Source organism: Bos indicus, chromosome 24 (assembly GCF_029378745.1).
Source record: "Bos indicus isolate NIAB-ARS_2022 breed Sahiwal x Tharparkar chromosome 24, NIAB-ARS_B.indTharparkar_mat_pri_1.0, whole genome shotgun sequence".
Lineage (NCBI taxonomy): Eukaryota > Metazoa > Chordata > Mammalia > Artiodactyla > Bovidae > Bos > Bos indicus.
In genome coordinates, this window is record NC_091783.1 from 32811796 (window position 1) to 32837098 (window position 25303).

The 25303-nt window shown below is 41.2% G+C and overlaps 1 protein-coding gene across 12 annotated transcripts in view; it reads left to right on the forward strand.

Annotated features, from left to right (window-relative positions):
- Positions 1 to 25303, forward strand: part of OSBPL1A (oxysterol binding protein like 1A) — a 226820-nt gene that overhangs the window by 149693 nt on the left and 51824 nt on the right. For 6 of the 12 annotated variants that reach the window (XM_070778804.1, XM_070778801.1, XM_070778802.1 and 3 more), the window contains 3 exons: positions 7460 to 7592; positions 8014 to 8066; positions 8175 to 8331. In XM_070778804.1, coding sequence (XP_070634905.1) covers positions 7460 to 7592; positions 8014 to 8066; positions 8175 to 8331 — 343 coding nt within the window. The remainder of the gene's footprint in view (positions 1 to 7459; positions 7593 to 8013; positions 8067 to 8174; positions 8332 to 25303) is intronic. The other 6 variants (XM_070778805.1, XM_070778811.1, XM_070778807.1 and 3 more) reach the window with 2 other exon arrangements.

Here is a 25303-nt window from a genome sequence, read left to right on the forward strand (position 1 = left end):
CCTGCCCTGTCACTCAAGCAGACAGAACATTCCTTAAAGAACTTTGCACCCCTCGCAACTGGCATAGATTTCATCACAGATTAGGAGTGCAGATATTTGAGTGAAAAAAATTTGGGGGTACATTTCAAAGGCTAAATTGAACTTGAGGATGAGTTGGTTGTGGAGGATAGTGATGTTCTTAGACTTTGCATCTGTTTACTGAAAAGTCCTACTTTGGCCCAAAGCATCTCAAACTCCAAATAATGGAAACTAGACTTGTCATCCTGACCTGCCCCCTCGTCATCCTGATCTTGCCTGTCTTGGCTGATGGCCTCCTTGTCTACCAACCGTGCAAACTACAAATGTGAAAGTCATCTCTTACCTGCTTTCCTCACATCCTCCCCATTTCTGAGTATCTAGTTGTCTTCTTGTCTCTCTGTTTCTCCCCCAGTGTTCATGGTCAGTGAATCCATTAAGTTACAGTCATTGTTACAGTGGCCCTGGGATGCTGATGCATCAGAAAGTGAAAATGTTAGTTGCTCAGTCGTGTCCCAACTCTGAGATGCCATGGACTGTAGCCCACCAGGCCCCTCTGTCCATGGAATTCTCCAGGCAAGTATACTGGAGTTACCCACTCCATTATTCTTGCCTGGGGATCTTCCCAACCCAGGGATCAAACCCAGGTTTCCTGAGTTGCAGGTGGTTTCTTTACCATTTGAGCCACCAGGGAAGCTCAGAGTTATCTGTAAAGTCTAAAATGGGTCTTAACCTCTCCCTGACAGAGCATCCAGTGGCTCCATACTCTGTAATTACAGAGTTGGTATAAACTCTGTGATCTGACCCACTTTTCAGCTTTATCTCTGATGACCACATCTTTTCCTCCTGGCTGCCCTTCTCTCTAGCCATGCCAGATATTCTTGGACACATACCTTGTTCTTTCAGGCCATTGGACTGTTTGCTGTTCCCTCACCCCTGGTATTCTCTTTCCTTGCCTTGAATTCTTAGTCATCATGGCAGCTCAAATGCCATCTCTGCATGGAAACTTTCCCTGGTTTCCCTAAGAGTGACTTCTTCAACTCTTCCCACACTTTGTGTAAACATTTGTTTACTTATGTGTCTTTCACTAGATTGGACTTTGACTACTTGGAGGGCACCACCCATATCTCATTAATCTTTCGAGATTGTTTCAGCAACAAGCCCTTTACCTGGTATGTGATAGCTATTTGGTGAGCGTTGATTTATTAAACTGAAGTCACGTGAAAACACTTCATTTTTGTTTTTATGAATTACTTTGTAACTGGTCCTTAGTTCTAGAATTATTTTCTTTGTAGAGTGTATGCATAGGTGACCTTGAAAATGATTTTAAGGATGTCAACAAGACAAATGGGAAGCTCCAAATTTAGTCATTCAAAACAGACAAAATTTTCAGTAGCCCATACACCACATTTTGAATAATTCCTCATCTGCAATTACATGTGCAGATTTTGCAAGTTGCCGAAAACAGTAGTAGATTTAGTTGCTTGGGGACGTGCCAGTCCTTTTAAAAAAACTCTGTGGTAATCAACACTATACCATTTGCTTCATTTTGACCTTGCGCCTCGTTTGGGGAGGATATGTCTAGAATGGCTCTGACTCTTGTCACTTGCTGCCAAGATTCTGTTTCAAACTTTTGTCACTTCCTCTGTAGGTTATTGTCGCAATCTCTTGGCAGCCCCTTCTGGACTCATCCTGGTTCCTGATTTTCTGTTTACAATTTATTTTGAATGTGGTAGGCCTCATTGATTTTCCTTGTGTCCTTTGTATTTACTATGTTATTTTTTTAGTCTGTAAAATTGTATTTTAAAGCTGAATAAAAATGTAGCACTGATAGTTTCAGGTTGGGTTACTTAGGGTTACCTTGGACATTCTTAGACCATGCCTGGTTCTTGGGGAAACCATAAACAATGAAGGTATTAAACTGAGCGTGTGTGCCTCTCGACCATTTCCTGTTCCCTTAAGGAACGGGGAGGGGTCATTTGGACACTGTCCACAGTCTTCCACATCTTGCTCCTTTGTACTGTTTGTCCTTAAGCTAGTTTTCAAAGGTCATGTTAAAAAAATGTTTATCAGGAGAACATAAGAATCGTTGGCTTGTTTCTATTGTTAACTTTGACCTCTTCTTTCAGCCTTTTAATAGGAATAACTCAGAAATATAGAGGTAATGATCCTCTTCATGTGAAGGGTTTTTTTTAAGCCACTTTATTGAGATATGATTGACATACAAGTTGTACACCTTATACAACTTGATGAGCGAAGTTTCCAAAGCCAAGTTAACCCAGTCACAGCCATTGGCTTCCATGCTGTTTGGTTGAAAGGGGATAGATGTGTTAGAAATAATTTTAAGTCCCCACTTGGACAGAGCTTTAAAGATCTGGGCCATCAGAGATTTGTAAACAAACTTTCTACTAAGACTGTTGATTTAATTGGGAAGTTAATCAGGCAGAGAATTTTGTCTGCCTTAAATGCTTGTACACAGACTAGAGCATTTATCTTGTGGGAAACAGAAGGAAGAGTGAAAGACTAATTTTGTCAGAAATCTCACTATGGATTTTGTTAAAGTTTCTGCTGCTGTGTTTAAAAATACACCTGTATACAAATCCATCAAGATTGCTGTATGTCTCTGTGGCTTTGTTTTGTCATTGGCATTGAGGTGAGAGATGACAGAACGAGAATATAGTCCATACATCTAGCATGATAGATATGTGGCTTTGGCTTGACAGGTTTTTGTTTGCTTGTTTGAGTTTCATTTTGGTTTTATTATGGTAAAATACACATAGTGTATGGGCTTCCCTGGTAGCTCAGATGGTAAAACGTCTGCCTGCAATGCGGGAGACCTGGGTTTGATCCCCAGGTTGGGAAGATCCCCTGGAGAAGGAAATAGCAACCCACTCCAGTACTCTTGCCTGGAGAATTCCATGGATGGAGGAGCCTGGTAGGCTACAGTCCATGGGATTGCAAAGAGTCGGAGCAACTTGACATATGTCATGTATATACCATTTTAGCCATTTTTAAGCACATAGTTCAGTTGCATCAAGTACATTATTGTGCAACCAACAGTGCCATCCATTGGCAGAACTTTCCCATCATCCCCCAAATGAAACTGTACCCACTAACCAGTAACTCCCCACCTCCATGGCCCTGTTTGTTTTTAAAGCATGTACAGTATTCTATTACTATCGTGACCACCATATGACACGTTAAGCACAGTCTTTCTAATACTTGATACTTTCCACTAAGGCATTAATGTGTTGCCCAGTAACACGAAATGGTAGATAATGTCTGTCCTATTTGATACTTGTATGTTCAGGCAAAATTGAAAAACCTGATGTTTTAAGATTGAATTATCACCTTAGTTGCACTAAGATCTGTCACTTGAAAATTAATCTTATAGGCAGGCTTCGCCTTCTTAATAAACCTCCACAGTGTTTGTGACCTCTTTGCTACTTAGGTAAACATGTTTGAATTTAAATATATCTGAATCTGTGGGTCTGCAAATGAAATGATGCTTTGCTGGAGGCAGATGGGTATGACTCATACCTATCATGTGAAGGCATAGAAGTTGAGGTTGGCTCTCTATTGCCAGTGGGCTTGGCTCAGTGGTAAAGAATCTGCCTGCCAGTGCAGGAGACACGGGTTCCATCTTTGGATTTGGAAGATCTCCTGGAGAAGGAAATGACAACCCACTCTAGTATTCTTGCCTGGAGAATCCCATGGACAGAGGAGGCTGGCGGGCTACAGTCCATGGGATTGCTAAAGAGTTCGACACGATTTAACAACTAAACAACAACCTTATTGCCAACAAAGTAAGTATGTCATACTATATACATAGTACTAGAAGTAACTGAGTTTTTGAACTTTTATATTTATTGAAGTATAGTTGTTTTACAGTGTTGTTAGTTTCAGCTGTACAACAAAATGAATCGACTATACATATATGTGTATCCCTCTTACTTGGATTTTCTTCACATTTGGGTCACCACAGAGCATTGAGTAGAGTTCCCTGTGCTATATAGTAGGTTCTTATTAGCAGCTGAGCTTTTTGTTCTCAATCAACAAGTTTTTATCTCGAGGACACTGTGAATCATGTCATTGATCTCCTTTCCTTCTTTGCCTCTGAAGCTAGAACACTTAGAGATGACCTGGCGATTTGCTTCTAGCAGGTGTAAGAACCTCATGGCAGGTACTAGGGTACTACCCTGTTCCTGCTTCAATTTATTCCCTCCTTGTCCCACTGCCTGCCCCTGATTTTTGTTCAGCCTGAGTGGTCAGCTTCATGGCTGAGTCATGGCTTCGTGTCCACCCAGCTGCCCCATCACCACTGCTTTCTGATGTCGTCCACTCTCACCTCCCCGAATGTTCTGTTCTCCCTGCCGTGGACTGTCCGTTCCCTTTGCTCAGAACAGTTCCTCTATTGTCACTCTCTCCCCCACCCCCACTCTTACTCCTTGTCAGCTTACTCAGCTCAACCATCAGTCACAATCTTCTCCAGACACCCGGTCCCTCACTGGGTGAGGATGGCTGATGCTGCTTCTGTGACCCAGTGCCCCCGTGCAGACTTCTGTTCCGGCACCAGGAAAAAAAATTCACTGAACTCAAGTGTTCACAAAACAGTCTGCCTCTGCTTAATGGGGGACAGGGACCAGATCTTACTGTTCCTTGAATCCTACCATGCCTTGCACAAGATAAAGAAGGAGAATGAATTAAGCAGTGTCAGCTGTGGTAGATGAGTCACCATAAGAATTTACAAATGATCACTGGACTGACTTTGCAATATGGAGGTAGTTGGTGACCTTTGGTAGAGCCCTTCAGGGGAAGGGTGGGCATAGCCTGATTCTATTAGAGGGAGAAGGAGGTTGGGAGCATGGAAGAGAGAAGTAAGGGTTGGGAGGAGGAGCAGGGAGAGAGAGAGCCTAGGAGAGGGGCAGAAAGAGGAAGTCGAGTGGAGTGATCAGAGTCTATACTGTCATCTGACAGAGTGTCTCTAGGGGTAAGCATAGCGCTCCCATGCTTGGGTGAAGGTGGCTGGTCTCCAGCTGGTGTTCAGTAAGGTGAAATCTTACTTTGAGTGAAGTCTTTACTTCTTCGCAGCAGCTCTTTCTGCCTTACCTCTTGTTTAGTGTTTACTGTGTATCTATCTGCTTTTTGTTAAGAATTTTCTTTTGAGGTAGATTTGTCCCTGTCTTACGATTTGTATCCCTTCAATAGCAAACACAGTATCCTGTGCAGAGTGATGTTCAATAAATGCTTGAAGGTTTTGCTTCAGTGCCTTTTGGTTTTCCTGACATCTAAATTATAAAGTAACAATGCATCTTGACTAATACTAACCAATAAAGGCAAAATTATTTTATTTGGCACTTGAGATTCTTTTTTCACATGAAACAAATAGGAATATGTAGAAGTGAACAAACCACCCCGGTCTACCCCTCAAGACCACTGTCACCTCTTGGGTCCGGGTTGTGCCTCATGCTGCTTCCTCTGAAAACTCCTCTCTGAGCACAACGTTCATTGTTTTGAGACTTACTTGCCATACCATTGTAGGCAGCTAAGGCGAGGGGGCTGGTGCCCAGAGAAAATGAACCAAACTGGGCATGGCTTTCTTGATGTAAGAGAAGCTTTTCTGGGCCTAAGCTGTTTTGTGATCTAAAGTGAAAGTCGCTCAGTCGCGTCCGACTCTTTGCGGCCCCATGGGCTGTACAGTCCATGGGATTCTCCAGGCCAGAATACTGGTGTGGGTAGCCATTCCCTTCTCCAAGGGATCTTCCCAGCCCAGGGGTGGAACCCAGGTCTCCCGCATTGCAGGAAGATTCTTTACCAGCTGAGCCGCAGAGGAAGAGCTAAGCCTGGCCTGAAATGCTTGCCCTTGAGTAGGTCTCAGTAATTAGTGATCAAAGGAAACGAAACAGAACTGTTATCAGGCAAGAGAAGTGACAGTAACAAAGTTAATAAATCAGTTGTAAAGACTCCCAGTTCTGTTTTCAAAGTAAACATTAGCCTGAAGCACTTTGAGCTCTTGTGTAGAATTCCAACACCCCTCTCTCTGCCTTGAGCCCTCAACCACAAGATCAACTGGAACCTAAGGAAAGATGCTCTTGGCCTTTTCTGACCCTCATAACTTCAGTCAGCTGAAGCTTGGGCTCTTGTCAACCTTTGCCCCAGTTCGGTGCAGAATTTCTCCTGTGCTCAAGACCCCTTCATGAATACCCATATACTGCCCAGCCCGCTTCATGCAGATGTGTGCACTTAGCTTAGAACTTTCCTTGTTTTGGTGTTGGGGAGACATTGCCTTGAGAAAGATCCCTGGTGTTTTCTTTATCTGCTGCAGTCAAAAACTCCTTTCTTCTCCCGCTCTCTGGCTTGGTTGTCTCTTTCTGCTTGACACCCACTGAGATGTGAATCCAATTTTGGGGAGATAGCACCTCTCCTGTATCCTTTGCCTGCCCCAGCAAATGGACTCTTCCCCTCTTGGCCTCACTGTGCCCAGGACAGACTTCTGTCGCTTCACTGTTCTCGTTTGGACATTTAACCTGTTTACCTGAACCAGAATGGTTTTTTCTTTAAGGCAGAATAAAATTAATTTTTTTTTGCTTGTATTTTAGAGTTGTAAAATGGTAGCCTGATTTTTTTTTGTCTTAACATTATGTTAAAAGTATTTTTCTATTTTATTATAATTTTAGCAGCTGCTTATTTCATCAAAGGAATGACTGTCTCCTGTCACTGGCTATGCAGGTTTTCAGTGTTTTGCAATAAAATGTTACTGCCTGCCAAAATTGACAATGAAAGAAATATCCCTTAAACTTAACATTAAAATATTTTTCATTACTATATGGTATATGTCAGGACAAAGCTGTATTTACAGAAAGTAAAGATGACTTCCCTAGTACTGAGTCTTTTGGGCAGATAACTTGCACCATTCCGAGGGTCCAGAGTTTAAGGTGCGCTGTGCAACCTGCAGCTGTCCAGCAATCGTTACTAATCGATTCTAATGTGATATAAAGAAGGGCCCGTGATTTGGGCTGAATTGCAGAGTGTGGTAGTGGGAAGAGAAAGTACGATTTCCTGAGCACCATAATACATACTAGGCAGATGGGTGAAACTTTTATTTAAATAGGGCGTTTGCTTGCATGTATGTAGGAGGCCTTCCTAGAGCAGAGGACAGTTATTTGTATGGTCATCTGCTGAAGGACAGTTGCACGTTATCTGGAATTTACTTATTAATATAAACGTAGGCCTCTTTCAAAGTCTCTTGGAGATTAAGTGGCTGCTACTTTGAACATTATGCAGAATATTATATATATATGCATATATGTGTTATATTTATATATGCATGTATATGTTATATTTATATATATGCAGAATGTTAAAGAGTCAGAAAACCCAACTAACAAACCAGGAGAGCATCAGCACGCTCACTAACACCATAGTCCTCCTTCCTCATGCCCAGAGCACCCTGGAGATGCTGAAAGGAAAGGAAGGACATGTGTGTGCCTAAACACTACACCGTATTGTATGAAAAGAAGTTGTCCTGCTATTCCCAATCAGGCAGATGGCTCCACGCTCAATACACAGGCAGTTGGGTATGTGGCATTTTCATTCCTAAAAACGCCTGCCTCATAGTTAGATTCTCTATGGCTACTTCAGGCTGTTGCTGTTGAGAATTTAAGTAATATAAAAACCAGAAGTGTTTTTTTAAGTATTTAAAAATTACCTTTGCACCTCTAGTATCATGAAATGTATGCTTTCCCCAAGTACAGCCAACTGTAACTTTTTCTTTATATATGAATGTTTAAAAAATGCTTTTTCAAAGTTATGTTTAAACTGCTTTGAAAAGGGAAGGAAAAAAACAACTTCTTTTAGGGGGGACACCACTGAATACAATTTCTTAAAGAATTAGGTAATCTTTGTAAAGTCTCTTTTAATGTATGAAATCTGTTTAGTTGTAAGTTTATATGATCCTGTATCCGTTTTCTAAATCCCCTTTCGCCTTACTGGGTGCAGGTTCTCTGAAATCCCTGAGGAGGAGGTAACGGCTGGATTGTTTGAAGGACAAAGTAGGCTGCTTAAGTTTCAAAGCCTGATGCATGAAGGGAGGGAATCCATTGTTACGGCAGCCTCGCACCAAAGCCCAGTTCACTGACTGTGAACCTGCTCTGTCATAGATTCCGAGTCCGAAGGGTCCCTGAGCAGACTGGAAGCAGTGACCGCGCACTCCTTTGACGAGGAAGCAGAACCCCCGAGCAGTAGACAGCACAGAATGTCCGAAGGCAAGGACTGTGGTGGTGGAGACGCGCTCTCCAATGGCATCAAAAAACACAGGTAGGAGGGCCTTTCCCAGCCATCACTGCCGCCTCTGTTCTCAAGCGCATTTGGGTTTGTAAACCAAAGTGTGTGGCTGTCTCCTCGTTTTTTTTTTTTGCTTTTTTCTCTCTGCTGAACATTTATATTGCTCTAGCACCTCAAGGAAAGGATTTGGCTTAAATACTTTGTCCATTTACAGAAAGAACATCATCAGCTGTCATTGCAGGAACTAAATACAAAATGTGGTTTTGGCTACCATGATTTTAGGGAACCGTAAATCCTTCAACTGGCTATTTAGAAAGGCTCTTCAGAGCTCCCTGTTGAAAATGATGCTGGCTTCCTTTTTTTGAGCATGCATCTTTTATGACTCTGCCTCTCAATGCTATTTTAGTTTCTTGTCATTTGATCTTCGTGTTGGTTTTATTAAGAATAGATGGTAATATTGCCTGCCTATTGAAACAGTTTAGTTACATTTAAACAAAGACTTTTATTAAGACCTGGGGTTTGTTGAACATAGCCCTTTAATAGTGTCTAATAACATTAGTATTGTTTTTTTATTCCCTTGATGATTTAGTCCTAGAGATTGTCCCAGTTTAATGAGGTGTCACAGACACTTGAGTTCTCTGGTTTCACACAAGTTTATAGGCACAATGCCTTGTGTAAATGCCGGTATTCATAGGGTACAATATTTTATCAAATTGTCAGTGAAAACTATATTCTGTTGTCATTGTAAAAAGCACTTTGGGGATAAGTAGTTACTAATTTCTACAAGATAGTTTTTTACTCTTGTTTAATATTTATAGATTTGTATAGCTTTAACTTCGTTTCTGCATAGGATTCTGGCTACCATTGGTCTCAACTGTTGTTGTACTGAAAAATGGTACTCAGCACTTCTGATATGTATCTGCCCCATGTTAACAAGGAATGTTTTTTCTTTGTACTTATTTGAAAAAAATCAGTGAGTTTTAGAAAACAGAGTTTGCTTCTGTGCAGTTAGAGGGTGTCCTCTAAACGTGCTCGTTGATGGTTATCTTTTGATGGAGGTCATCACGGCAGCTGATATCGTGAGCCGCGAGGGCCCATCCTGACTCTGTGCTGCAGTTGCTGTCCTCTCCTTTGTGGTCTGGGACTCAGTTCTGTGCAGGCCATGAAGTACCTAAATGGAAACCCAGCAGATCTCAGTTTCCTGGTCTCTAAAGAGAAGACAGCCTTTAACTGTTTAACATACATCATGACAGTCTAGTGACGACACAGGAAAAATGTTTAGAATGTTCAAAGAAGTACACAAGTCGTCGATAGAATCATTAAGATATCAGAAGGAACGCTGTGCTTACTAGATGCTGTCAGAGACTATGGCTGAAGGGGGAATTTCTTGGCTTTTCAAAAGCCCGGGAGCCTGTTTGTGTGTGTGCCATAATGCATCATAACAGGAGTTATTTTGCATCTGACAAATTTATTATATTAATACTATATTCACATAGTCTGTGTTCTCTCTTATTAGTCCAACCCAGAATGGCACAGATGTGGAAGTCTCTCCCCTTAAACTCCCCCCGGCCTCCCGTCTCCTGCTGTGCTTGAAATCACCTTACCTATTTCATGTTCTTAGCCAACAGAAGTACTCAGGCTTTACTTTCTGTAGTATGGATTATGGAAGCAGCAGGTTCCCCCCAAATATAATACATGAAGCCACTGCAGACCCTATTCCTCTTCCTCTCTGGGGTGTCAGCAGAAAGTCCCTGGGAGAGTGCCCACCACACGGGCGAGAGCGCCAACCACACGGGCGGCAGTCAGTGTAAGTGCCCTCTTTTAACTGTTTACTCTCCTCCTCAACAACGATTTGCTGAACTCTGGAGAACCTCTGCCCTCTTGTTCCCTTTTCCACCCCATTCTCATAGGATGACATCATGGAGTGCAGTGTGAAAAATCTCTGACCCAGAGAATCATAAGCTGTAAGGCCTATGTCGTGGTCATTTAATGTAAAACAAGGTATGCCAGACTCATTGAGTTTATTTCTAAGATAATTAAAATAAAGATATTATGAATCTTTAATCCATCCTACGTGATGATTACCACAAAAATAATTCATCTGTTGACTAGGTAAATTAAGTCATCTCTTAAATAAAAATTTGGACTAAATGAACTGAGTTCTCCTCTCACTCTGAAAGTCTTGTGATTGCTAACTGAAATCTTGAAAACATGATTTTTCTACCATATTGAAGTTTAGGAAACTTCTACAGTGTCTTTTGATATGATTAGACTTGTGGGAAACAAGTATTTTGTGTTTTTTAATTCACTCTGAATTACTGATAGGCTGTGTACTCTGCTGGCCATTGATCTTTTCTGTGGTTCTGTGCTGTCTTTGGGCTTTTAGGTTAGTTGTAGAGAAATATCAACAGAAAGAATCAGAGACTGGTTTAAGACCTAGAACCAAAAATACTGCGGAGATAGAAAACACACAAAATAAATGCTTTGTTTTGGTGGCACTTTTTTCCAGAAAATACATTGAGTTGCCTTGGGGAAAGCTAGCTTTCACCATACTGGTCAGGTTTATGTTTATAGGGCTTCTTGTCATCTCGGTGGTCTGTGTTCTGTGGGATCAGTTCTCTAGTCTTGGGCCCAATTTATTACACTTATTCTGAGCTCTCCTCCTCTAACGTTTTAGGAGTTTGACCTAAGTTGGTGTAATTGGTAAAGATACTGATATTTATCTAATCTGGATATATATAATGTAAAAGATACTAATGTAGAACAGGTTAGTCAGAATCTGAAATGTTGGATTCATGTTATGATGCTATAAATGGTATTCCCAGTATTACTAGATTAAAAGATAAAAGCCTGGGATCATCCTAATAAAGAAAAAACATTCAGTGAAATTAGTCATTCATGATTAATAAACATTAGCAAATTACAAATGGAAGAGAACTCCTTTAATCTGGTTAAAAGTTGGAACAAATAAATACTTGATAATGAACTATAAACAACAGTTCTAATTTCAGGAATAAGAGAAGGATGCCTGCCATCATCTTTTCTGTTCAACATTGTTTGGAGGCCATAGCTAGAGACATAACACAGCCCTCAGATTTAGAAATAAACAGAACCATAGATGTCTACAGACAAATCATTATAGTTACTATGAAAGTTTGGCAAGGTTGCTTTGCTGCAAAGTCAGCTAACTATTAATACATTTCTGTGCACCATCAACAGACAGAAACTGCAGTTAAAACTGGGGGTGGAGGTTGATTTTAGAGTATTTATTAAAAAGTCACTTACCTTGAAATAAATACTGAAAGATATAAAACTCACCAAGAAGAAAAAGTCATTGTCATAAGTTTGATTTACCAAATTGATCTATAGACTCAAACATGCTTTTAATTAAAGTTGCACTTTACCTTGGAAGTTGAAAAATGGATTCTGAGCTGTCTCTTTAAGCTCAGAGGGCTTTGAGGAGCCAAGGTACTGCTCAAGAACCTGGTTTCAGGGAGGGAAGGCATTTGCCTAACTAAATGCCAAGTTGATTACAAATCTTTAGTGCAGAATTGTCCTGCAGGCAAGACTGATCTGAAGAATGAAAGTAAAAGGTCCAAAGACCCAGACATAAAAGGAAACCTGGTATATGTAAGAGAGGCAACATAGAAGATTGGGGAGGGAAAAATGGGCTGTTAGGTTAGGGCTGCTGGGAGAGTCATTTAATACAGGAAAAAAAAAAAAAAGAAAGAAATGGCCCTCTATTTCACAAATATAAATTAAATTCTAGCTGAACCAAACATAAATGTGTAAGGCCAGAACTTAATAAAATTTTCGTAAGAAAATGTAAAAATACCTTTGCAATTTTAAAATACAGAAGGGTTTTTTACAACAGAAATGTGAAAGGGATTAAGTTTTATCTGACTCTAATTAATGTACTTGTTCTTGATGTATTTACCTGAATGAAAGCCTTGCATTCTTTCATAAATGTGGCCAAGAATCTTAAATGTTTAGTTTGCCGAAATGGTAGATTCAGACTCCAGGCAATCCCTTAGTTTACCCTTGGTTTATCCCTCGTGACTGCTTTAGAATTATTAGGTGACCGAATAACAGCTGTTTTCTGTATGTGAAAAATATCCTGACATGTTGAAGTCAAACAAAAATGTTGAGAATATAAGCTAAGACAGTCTGCCAAGAAATACTGAGAAAATGTTGTTAGTTGTGAATAAAAGTTATTCAGCTTCCGATATATTTTATCAGTAGTACAAACCCACCTGAACTTCTCTGGTGGCTCAGCAGTAAAGAATCCACCTGTCAAAGCAGGAGACATGGGTTCAGTTCCTGGATTGGGAAGATCCCCTGGAGAAGGAAATAGCACGCTAGTCCATATTCTTGCCTGGAAAATCCCATGGACAGAGGATTTGCAGTCCAATGGGTGGCAAAGAGCGAGGCATTACTGAGCACTACTACTACTACTAAGTCGCTTCAGTAGTGTCTGACTCTGTGCGACCCCATAGACAGCAGCCCACCAGACTCCGCCGTCCCTGGGATTCTCCAGGCAAGAACACTGGAGTGGGTTGCCATGTCCTTCTCCAGTGCATGAAAGTGAAAAGTGAAAGTGAAGTTGCTCAGTCGAGTTACTAGCAGGTCACCCCACTCAGAGGCCCTCAGGTAACCTGGGCAGAAAAACACCCTTGTCTGTCAGGAAATATTTGGGGTAGCTCCTTGTTGTCATGTAGTGACCAGGGGTCTAGAGACACCTAAGGACCTAGGGGTAAGAGCCTTGCCCAGAATTAGCTAGATTTGAGGTAGTGCCTGGGGCTTCCCAGGTGGCGCTACTGGTAAAAACTCGCCTGCCAGTGCAGGAGACACAAGAGACTCAGGTTCGATCCCTGGGTCGGGAAGATCCCCTGGAAGAGGGCTTGGCAACCCACTCCAGTGTTCTTGCCTTGGAAATTCCATTGACAGAGGAGCTTGGTGTGCTCCAGTCCATAGGGTCACAAAAAATCAGACACGACTGAAGCATGCAGGTTCCAGAGACACCATGTTCTATGCTCTCACTTTACTCCCTGACTCAGAGTACTTGTTTGCTCTGGAAAGCAGAGGACTGTAATTTAAAAAAAAAAAAAGTATCACTAGAAGCTCACACAGCTCTCCTGTGGGGCCTTGCTCACTAACAAAGCAGACCCCAGCTTGTGTCACTAGCCTGAGTGAGAAAAGTGCTCAAGACCAGGAAACTGGTAACAACTCAAGGAGAGAAGGTTGAGAGAGAAGGTACTGTATCCTCTAAAGAGAGAAGCTGGGCCAGGCCCCCACTGGGCTGCAGCCTGGGCAGACCGCCCACGATCCTGTCTCTGGAACCACGGGACTCTGTCATCAGAGGACACGGAGACTGGCAAGTTGGATGACAGTGGCTAACGCTGAGGAGTAAGAGCCAGCAGGCCACTCTGATTCCGTGCAGCACCTCTCTCTCCGGCAAAAACATATGTGGGGATTCCTTGACCAGGAGAAGGGATTACCGGCTTGGCAGACGGGGGTTAGTCAACCAGCAAAGAGAGTTCAAAAGATAACCTGAAACAATAAGCAAAACTTTAGGATAAGAAGCTGGCAGGCTGTGGTCACTTGGGGTTATGTTAGGAAGGGGGAAAAAAGGTAGTGTGAGTCAATATTTATAATCATTATCTTCACAAACCAAAGTGGACTTGCTGAACTTACTGCCAAGAGTGACTCTAGGAAAATGGAGGCATCTTTTTTTTTGAAGGCTTCCTGAGGGTTTCTTTTTCTTTCCTTTAATATTTATGTATTTGGTTGCATCAGGTCTTATTTGTGGCACTTAGGATCTGTCGTTGCAGTACACCAGCCCTCTAGTTGGGGCACTCGGGCTTAGTTGCACCAGGGCATGGGGGATCCTAGCTCCCCAACCAGGGATTGAACCTCTGACCCTGTATTACAAGGCAGATTCTTGACCACTGAGGAAGTCCTGGAGGCTTCTTTCTAGAGAACTCAACCTCTTCCCAACCAATTTTAAAAAGTCAGTTAAAAGGAGTTGCTCTTTTGAAAGAAAGAGCCGAGGCTTGAATGCCCACAGGCCCATCTTCTGATCTTGCCCCTGACCCCTAAAACGCCTCTTGGGAGCTTGGGGATCTATAAAACACAGTTGGAAAAACACAGACTCTTTCCATGTACACTTTTGGTCATGCTTAGGAATTCTAAGCGAAATACTTAATAATTAAAGTCATAATTTTGGGTGCTAATGATAGAGAACCTGCCCGCCTTTGCAGGAGACACAAGAGACACGGGTTCGATCCTTGGGTCGGCAACATCCCCTGGAGAAGGAAATGGTAGTATTCTTGTCCGGAGAATCCCATGGACAGAGGAGCCTGGTGGGCTGCGGTCCGTGGGGTCTCAAAGGGTCGGACATGACTGAGCAACTTAGCACACAGCATGAGCAGATTTCAATTCTTTTGGTCTCGTTTGCTTTGATATTAGTCAGTTGGGTTTTTCTTCAACAGCTCTTTAAAAATGCATGTGTGTGTGTATGTGTGTGTGCAGAGATGATTCTCTTTAAAAATATTGGTGATTCATGTGGTTCAAAATTCAGAAATGTAATAGGGTATATTTTGCAAATTTTAACTTCCACTTTTTAAACTATCCACTCCTCTGCCTTTTCCCAATTGCAATCATTAATCCATACAATTTTGTTTTTTCACACTAATGATAGAAAATGCAGGCATACAGTTCTTGCCCTTGCTTTTTAAAAATATATATGTACCAAATTATTTGTTTGACAGATATATTTTGAGCAACTATTCATGCCGCATTCTATTCAAAGTGCTGAAGTTACAGTAATGAACAAGCCCCTGTTCTGTGGAAGTGCCCATTTCTGAATTGAGGGAGATTGAGAATCTTTCTGTGATCTCTCTGTACTTTTTTCCTGTGAATTGCTAATACATCTTGCCCATTTTTTTCTAGGAGTGTTCAACTTACTAATATTTAGCTGCTCTATAATACCATTACTAGCTTTTTGTATGTGATACGAGTTGAAAATATTTTTTTCCAGGTTTGTCAAAAGGGAAGATAATTCTTAGAAAAATCTCTAATTCCTCCCACATAGCAGATAATTACCATGTAACTCTTATCACTATATGTCCTTTGGGAAAACTGTGACCTAGAAAACTGTAGCCGTTAAGAGTTACTTGGGTTTGATCTCATATCTACCACATTCCTGACTGCAAGCAAGTTGTAATCACTTTGAAACCTAACTTCTTCTGTAAAAGGGATGTAATAACAGGACCTACCTTGTTGGGTGGTTGTGATAATTAAATGAGATAATCTATGCAAAGGAATCATAGTGATTTTAACTCATTAAATCTCAGGTGCTGTTATTAGTAGAAAACTGATAAACCTTAAGCAAAAGTAAATAATGGAACTTTTTTTTTTTTCCTTTTAGCTCATAAGAAAAGGACTTTGGATGGGTTTTAGGAGTTTACTTTGGCCTTTGAAATTTGGGAAATGGGTTGTTGTTGTTCAGTCGCTAAGTCACTTTCGACTCTTTGCGACCCCATGGACTGCAGCACATCAGTCTTCCCTGTCCTTCACCAACTCCCAGAGTGCGCTCAGACTCACGTCCGTTGAGTTGGTGTTGCCCTCCAACCAGGTCATCCTCTTTCGCCCCCTTCTCCTGCCCTCCATCTTTTCCAGCATCAGGGTCTTTTCCAGTGAGTCAGCTCTTTGCATCAGATGGCCAAAATATTGAAACTTCAGCTTCAGCATCAGTCCTTCCAGTGAATATTCAGGGAAACAGGTAGCTAAAATAAAAGTGTTTATTTTGAAATACAATTATTTTCTTTTGAATGCTAAATAAGGAAAACTATCTCTTATGGTGGCTTTTCATTAATTTTATAAGGATGTTTTAAAGTAATGGTTATATCTAAACATAGTTTTTCTTCATTAAGATTACAAAGGTGTGGCTGGTTGTAAGCTTATGTTGTCAAAAGTGTAAACAAGAGGCGACTAGAGGCTTGAAGCGCTGTTATTCATTCCTTAGTCCCTTGATATTACGTTCCCCTTGCAGAGGTCTCATTACTTCTCTTTTCTATCGCTAGGCTTCTTGAATCTCTTAGGTAAATATCCATTTTCTATTTCAAGTTTGCTTTATATGCACTTATAATCCTCAGAATGTCAGAAGAAAGAAGAAATTAAATATTTAATAAAATGTATTTCCTTGCTTGGCATCTTACTCTGTTTGAAGATGTACCCTCCTTCTCTTCCTGTACATAAACACAAGGTTCTGCGTGCTTGGGAAATGGTCAGTGTAGCTTAGTCTTTTAATGCTCTGCCTTATTCTGTTTACTCTGCCCATTTCTTAATTACAGTAACTCATAGACTGGGCATCTTGGCTTTTGATGACCTGTGGGATTTGATCTTTACAAATACATCAAAGTGTCTCCCATTGGAGCTGTGCCAACCTGAATTTTGCCTGAAGGAGAAAACAGCCTCAGGGGACATAGAGTTCTTGTGTATAGTTTGCTGTGCTTGTTAACACAGGAAGATTTTCCTATTTTAGATAGCACCATATATAAGAATAAGGAGTTGTTATTGTTGTTGAATCGCTCAGTCATGTCCAACTCTCTGTGACACCATGGACTGTAGCCTGCCAGGCTACTCTGTCCATGGGATTTCCCAGGCAAGAATACTGGAGTGGGTTGCTATTTCTTTCTACAGGAGATCTTCCCAACCCAGGGATCAAACCCCAGCCTCCTGCATTGCAGGCCAGCTCTTTACCATCTGAGCTACCAGGGATGTCAATAATGATTTGCAAGATGTAAATTAGGAAAGTTATTTTGTTTTCAAAACAAAAAGATCCTTTAACCGTTTCTTTGGCTTGTACCTTTAAAATCTTCAGAAAATGTGGTTCATGCACAAGTCTTTACACAATGCATTCGGGCTTATAGAACATGACAGATCGTATTCATGGAGTACAGCCTGTTGAGTCATGTTGATGCAGCACCATGCTCAGCCTGGATTTGAAGTCTAAGCATGAGCTGCCCTTCTGCCGTAGTGAGTAATCTCAGAGCCAATTCCTTGCTCTTCTGGAAAAGACTCACATTAATTACACATCCTGGTTCTCAAGCAGGAAGCGTTGCCTCTGTATCTGACAAATGTGGAGAGCGTAGATGACTGTCATCAGATCTGCATGCTGTGACGATATATGGGGAATGTCATGTGACTTGTGCTAGAGCAAGGTACAGCCAGTGGTAAGAGATGGAGCCTGGTGTCCTCCTAGAGCTGGAGTGAAACAGTGTGCTTCTGGGCTGTGAGAAAGCCCAGTTTCAGCAAGACTGGCTGGGTGAACCAAGTAGGTTATTTATAACCACAGATCCTTCACAATATTGTCTTGCTTTTGTGCTTTGATGTTTTGGGTCTTTGAGTCCCTTAAGTAGATTGTGATAAATTCTAGTAGGTGAAAGTGTACCATGATAATAAAGCAATCGAGAACTGTCAACATAGTGCACTTTCCTTCTGCATCTGGTTCTGGCTCTGTGACGTAGCATAGCTTTGTGGCTTTAGTAAGCATTTAGCCCATCCATGCATCATCTCTGACTTGAGCAACGCCTCACAAAAGCACAGTCCAGAAGCAAGATGTTAGAACCTAGGTCTGAATGTTTGCTGGAGCCGCTCTCTTCTGGCTGTAGAGTGTTAACTTCAGACCCAGAGTGCTTCTGCATCTTCAGATGCATAATATTAATGGCCCCAATGTACTTTTGGATTATAAATTGATGTATATAAGATAACTTTCACAAACTCCATAGCTTTCGATTCTCAGAATAGCTATGAGTCATAGGTAGGGCAATTATTATTATATCCTCAATTCTACGGATGAACAGATTGAAGCACAGAAAGTTTAACTGACTTGCCCAAGATCACTTAGCAAATAAGTGATAGGACCTGCAGGCAAGCCAGCCATTCTGACTTCAGAGCCTCTATTCTTTTCTTAACGTTTAGAGTCTTCATGGATGTTTAGAAGAACAGAGATTTATATGCCTCGGCAAATTCCTGGATTGATATTCTGAAGTGTAAAACAGTCTGTCCCAGCTTTTAATTAATGCAGTTCTGTTTGTTTCTTTTATGTAATAATTTGCAGAGAATTAACATCATAGTCCCAAAGAGTTTATTAATCACCCATCTGCTCTTGGCTCAGAGCTAGGCACTATTACTAATTACAGTGGACATGGAATGCGTTTTCTGGGCCTTTGTACATTTCCACTTGTATTAACATGAGCATACAAAAGAACACATGAACGCATTGAAAATTCTGCCAATTTCAAACAGATATAAAAATTCCTCTTCCTATAATCTCTATTGTCTACCAACTTCCTTCCAAAGTAGAATATTCCAAAGGATGTAGGAATGATGAAAGGTGTAATGTTCCATGAAAATTGTTCCTCTTCAATAACTGTGCGTTCTCTTATTATGAGTGAAGACCAAGATTTTGGTTTTTTCCCCAGGATTATGATTGACATTATCTTATTGGAAAGGACAAGAAAATCTCAGAAAGTGAGGTAGACTTCTTCCTCCTGAATGTTGTGTTTGAGGACACTGTGTAATCTTTATTTGCAGAAGAAACCTTCTTAGGAAAGAGAGGAATACTGTTCTTTGCAGTACAGGTATCTTACTGGGCTCCAAGAAATCAGAAAGGAAACTGGCATGTATGTCAAATAATGTCCATGAAGGTGTTACGTGTCACAGAGAAGGAAGGAACCAGAAATTCAGCTCTCCTTAGAAATTCTATCCCTCTGATGGGTAAGCAGTCAAAAAGATCTCAGGTCACTCTAAAAGGAAGTTAAATCAGGCTATTGAACTAGCTAAAGCAGATCGCAAACTGTTATATTCATTCTAGAAAAACGCAAGTGGTTTAAAGGGCCAGCTGCTCTCTAAACTGAAGGGCTGGTTCCTCGGTATGTTTTCATCAGTCCATGTTGGCTTGGCAATTCTATAGGCTTTCCTCTTTATCCAGTAATGGTATTAAAAAAGTTCAGAGCCACAGAAAGAGGCAGAGTAGTGTTTGCAGAGGGATACTTAATTATCCAGTGCATATCTGCTCCTCTATGTGTCTTCTCTTTCTGTTGACCACAGTTTGCATAGTCCCCAGACTCTTGTTTTGGGGATCTGAAGCCCTTGACTGCAGTGTCCAGGTGACATGCAGCCTGTTAGACACAGCTTTGCTCCAGAGTTGGGTTCTGGCCTCAACCATTGCCATCAGGCGCTCAGGGCTGCTCTGGGGTCTTGCCATACCTCTCGCTGCCTACTGCCAGACTCCTAGTCCAGCTGGAGCACACCCGGGTTCTAAGATGGAACCTTTCCTAGTGTAGTGTCCAAGAAACTCCTGTTATAGTCAGGAAAGGCTGCTTTCCCATTTCCTGCCAGCAGAATTACTGGCAGCGAAACAGCTTTAGATCCTTTCTGGAATGTGGGAAGGTGTTAGTGGAAGATTCCATGCTCACTGCCTCTGCTGCTTAGCTGTGCACACTGCAAGAGGGCTTAGGCCAGCCTTTCAGATGAGACAGGGATGAAGAAACTGGCTCTGACTTGTACTGCATGCAGCCTGCATTTTGTCTATTCTCTGTCATTAAGACCATTTCCTTTAGGCCTTAGATGACCTTATCATGACCTGCTCTTATACTTTCACTAGTTGACGTCTGTTCAGCTCCCTCACTGCATGAAGTCTTAGTTAATTCTTTGAGATAAGGTGAGCAGAGAATACATACTCTGTCCCTAAGTAAGGTCTGCCTTAACTTAACATGTCGTGCCTTCTTGCCAGCTGTGCCAAACACCGTTCAGTAGGCTTGACATGAGGAACTCTTGTTGCCCAGGGGGCCAACTTCTCTCTAAACTGAAGGACTGCTTCCTGGGTATGTGTTCATCAGTCCATGTTGGCTTGGCAGTATGATGTTTCTGTAGGCTTTCCTCTTAATCCCATAAAGGTAATAAACTAACAAGAATAGGAAGTCAATTTATTACGTTACTGAAGTTGGACAAAGAATTCTAAATTTTAGAAAGCCAGTATGGAAAGCAGTTTGAAATTTTAAATATGCATTTTAACTTATTAAAATCAAAATAAGTAATAGCTCTTATAAAACAAGGCCATATAATCACCTTCATCTCCTTACTATATAGAGCCAGATTTATTAAGTGGCAATTACAGGCTTTTCATAATTTAAGAGAGCAAAATGAAAAATAATCTTTAAAATACAATGCAAAACCAGATAGCAATATCAGATAATTACATAAAGTTACCACAGTAAGCTTAAAATAGGAAACCAAGTTGTCGGACTTTTATGCATAGTCCCTGAAAAGGCACTGGACTAGTCTTAGGGATCTCATCTTAGACTTGTACGGAGTTTCTTCTAAGACGAAAGGTGATTTCAGTTGAAGATGTCTAGGAGCAGATTCGGAGAAGATAATGGCACCCACTCCAGTACTCTTGCCAGGAAAATCCCATGGGCGGAGGAGCCTGGTAGGCTGCAATCCATGGGGTCGCTAAGAGTCGGACACGACTGAGCAACTTCACTTTCACTTTTCACTTTCATGCACTGGAGAAGGAAATGGCAACCCACTCCAGTGTTGCTGCCTGGAGAATCCCAGGGAAGGGGGAGCCTGGTGGGCTGCCGTCTATGGGGTCGCACAGAGTCAGACACGACTGAAGCAACTTAGCAGCAGCAGGAGCAGATTAAATACCCAGCTGTCCACCTAACCCCATGACCTGTATGTCTGACTCAGCCCTAAGTTAGGTGCTGATTCTGGGTATGCAGAGAGAACTTGCAACTCCTCTATTTGTCCAGATTCAAGTCTGGAAGTTGGTAGAAGGTATATCACAGTATCAGTCATGGAAGAAAAAGTTGTAAGAGATAGGGTCTCTTTTTAAGACTCATCCAAGCTTGCTTCTGTTGAAATGGAGATAGATTTTAGGAATTTCATTGTATTGTATAGGTATATTTTAGTTATTTTGTGTTGATACTAATATATTACACTTATGAAATGTTTCATATAAACAAAATGCCTTTGAAGATCTTATATCTCCACATATATTATAAGTACAACTTTGTTTACTCTTCCATGACTGAACAATGATAGCATTTTTAAGACTATGGACATAAATCAACTTTGGAGGGCAAACACTGTTTTCCTTGGTTTAATGAAAGCATCATTTTCATGATGAAAAAACCAGATTGCATCAACTTAAGCTGAAATTGTTTGAGTTGCAAAGCCAGAGAAACTTGTTTTATACCCAGATTTAAATGTTAAAGTATTGAAACAGACTCCAGAAATGAAATAACATTTTGAAACTGAAGTATCTCAACTGTAAACATTCTTGAGTATTTTGTGATCCAGCCTCCTGTTAGTCACAAAATCAATTATAGTAGTTGAAATTCAATCCATATTTATTGAATCAGTTTTTTTTAATTGACTTGTTCTAAAGTTTCCTAAAGATAACTTGTGGAAAGCGGAGGGCCCCTTTGCTGACTGTCTATGCCAGTGCTTCTATAAAATAGTCTCTTGACCATTGTTGGGGAGAGGGGGGTCCCCTAGGACCCTTTTAGGGAGAATCACAAGGTTAAAACAAGTTTCTTAATATTACTAAGATATTAGCCTTTTTAAAATTATTATCCACTAAGAACCGTACAGTGGAGTTTTCTAGATACTGTGTGATGATGCGACATCACTGATTCAGTGCAGGAGCAGTTATGAGCAACGAGCTGTCTTCTGTAAAACCGGACATTAAAGGGACTGCAAAGATGTTTAATAATGTCACTCTTCTTACTAAGGTATTCTTGTTTTGGACAATACAGTTACTTTTTTTTCATAAAAATGTCATTTAAGTTAGCATATTTATTTTACTGTTAATAAGTAAAACGTGTGTGTCTGTGTGTGTGTTTTCTTCTGATATAGTAAGTAGTGATAGATGTAATCCACAATAAAAGAAAATTCATTGGGACCACAAATAATTTTTAAGCCGAAGAATTGATGCTTTTGAACTGTGGTGTTGGAGAAGACTCTTGAGAGTCCCTTGGACTGCAAGGAGATCCAACCAGTCCATTCTGAAGGAGATCAGCCCTGGGATTTCTTTGGAAGGAATGATGCTAAAGCTGAAACTCCAGTACTTTGGCCACCTCATGTGAAGAGTTGACTCATTGGAAAAGACTCTGATGCTGGGAGGGATTGGGGGCAGGAGGAGAAGGGGACGCCAGAGGATGAGATGGCTGGATGGCATCACTGACTCGATGGACGTGAGTCTTGGTGAACTCCGGGAGTTGGTGATGGACAGGGAGGCCTGGCGTGCTGCGATTCATGGGGTCACAAAGAGTTGGACACGACTGAGCAACTGATCTGATCTCTGAAGACCAAAAAGTTTGGGAAACCAACAAATTACAGTATAGTTTCTTTTTGCTTCTTTGTTGAAATCAAGTTAGCATACTTTGAAATTCAAGCTCTTAAATATACAATTTGATGAGTTTTGGCAAATTCATATACTCATGTAACAAACCCTCCCTCCCCCCATCAAGATGTAGACTGTTTCCATCATTCCAGAAAGTTCCCTGTAACTGCCTCCTGGTCACGCCCCGCCCACCGCCCATAACCACCCTCCATTCTCATTTCTGTCGCAATAGATTAGTCTTGTCTATTATTGAACTGCATTGCGGATGGAAAGTGCATGGTCTCTCTCTCTCTTTTTTTTTAACTCTTTGCTATGTATTGGAGTATAGCCGTTAACAATATGATAGTTTCGGGTGAACAGGGATGGAACTCAGCCATACATGTATCCATTCTTCCTCAAACCCTGGTCCCATCCAGGCTGCTGCATAACAATGAACAGAGCTCCAGGTGCTGTACATAAGGTCCTTGTTGGTTATCCATTTGAAACACAGCAATGTGTTGCATGTAATCTTTTTTTTAGTGTGGTCTTAATCGCTCAGTGTTTCTGAGAATCATCCATGTCATGTGTTTCAGCGTTCAGTTTTTTTAATGCTGAGTGATAATGCCATCCTTTGAATATGGAGCAGTTTGTTTCTCTGTATCCTTGTTAATGGACATTTGGCCTTTTCTCACTTGGGAGTTTTATTGAATAAAGCTGCTTTAAGCATTCTTAAACACATCTTCCTTATGGCCAGTTTTTCACTTTGTTCTATAGGAGTAGCATTTGGGGGTTCTAGAGAGGGTGTGTACCAGAAAGTTACTGTAATGTTTGCCAAAGTCAGTGTACCGTTTCTCTGTGTGTGAGAATTTCAGTAACTCTACAAGCTCACCAACATTTGATGCTTTATGGGTATAACACAGAATCACGTCCTGGTTTTATTTACATTTCGTAAATGATTTTGAGCACTTACACATGCATTTATGAGTCAATTTTAAAGTTTTCTTAGGGAAGTGCCTGAGGCTTATGCCCATTTTAAATTGGGTTGTATGTTTTTGTGTTATTGATTTATAGGAACTCTTTCTATATTTTGGATATAACTTTTTCAATTTTCAAAATTAATTTTTAGTGGAATATAGTTGCTTTACAGTGTTGTGTTTCAGCTGTATAGCAGAGTGAACCAGCTACATATTTACATATATCTCCTCTCTTTTGAATTTCCTTCCCATTTGGATATAGTTCTGTTCAGTCGCTCAGTCATGTCCGACTCTTTGTGACACCATGAATCACAGCATGCCAGGCCTCCCTGTCTATCACCAACTCCCGGAGTTTACCAAAACTCATGTCCATTGAGTCGGTGATGCCATCCAGCCAACTCATCCTCTGTCGTCCCCTTCTTCTCCGGCCCCCAATCCCTCCCAGCATCAGGGTCTTCTCCAGTGAGTCAGCTCTTCGCATGAGGTGGCCAGAATATTGGAGTTTCAGCCTCAGTATCAGTCCTTCCAATGAACACCCAGGACTCATCTCCTTTAGGACGGACTGGTTGGATCTCCTTGCAGTCCAAGGGACTCGCAAGAGTCTTCTCCAACACCACAGTTCAGAAGCATCAATTCTTCGGCGCTCAGCTTCACAGTCCACCTCTCACATCCATACATGACTACTGGAAAAACCATAGCCTTGACTAGACAGACCTTTGTGGACAAAGTAATATCTCTTCTTTTGAATATGCTATCTAGGTTAGTCATAACTTTCCTTCCAAGGAGTAAGTGTCTTTTAATTTCATGGCTGCAATCACCATCTGCAGTGATTTTGGAGCCCAAAAAATAAAGTCTGACACTGTTTCCACTGTTTCCCCATCTATTTCCCATGAAGTCATGGGACTGGATGCCATGATCTTTGTTTTCTGAATGTTGAGCTTTAAGCCAACTTTTTCACTCTCCACTTTCACTTTCATCAAGAGGCTTTTTAATTCCTCTCCACTTTCTGCCATAAGGGTGGTGTCATCTGCATATCTGAGGTTATTGATATTTCTCCCGGCAATCTTGATTCCAGCTTGTGTTTCTTCCAGCCCAGCATTTCTCATGATGTACTCTGCATAGAAGTTAAATAAGCAGGGTGACAATATACAGCCTTGATGTACTCCTTTTCCTATTTGGAACCAGTCTGTTGTTCCATGTTCAGTTCTAACTGTTGCTTCCTGACCTGCATACAGATTTCTCAAGAGGCAGGTCAGGTGGTCTGGTATTCCCGTCTCTTTCAGAATTTTCCACAGTTTATTGTGATCCACACAGTCAAAGGCTTTGGCATAGTCAGTAAAGCAGAAATAGATGTTTTTCTGGAACTCTCTTGCTTTTTTCCATGATCCAGTGGATGCTGGCAATTTGATCTCTCATTCCTCTGCCTTTTCTAAAACCAACTTGAACATGTGCAAGTTCACGGTTCACGTATTGCCGAAGCCTGGCTTGGAGAATTTTGAGCATTACTTTACTAGCATGTGAGATGAGTGCAGTTGTGCAGTAGTTTGAGCATTCTTTGGCATTGCCTTTCTTTGGGATTGGAATGAAAACTGACCTTTTCCAGTCCTGTGGCCACTGCTGAGTTTTCCAAATTTGC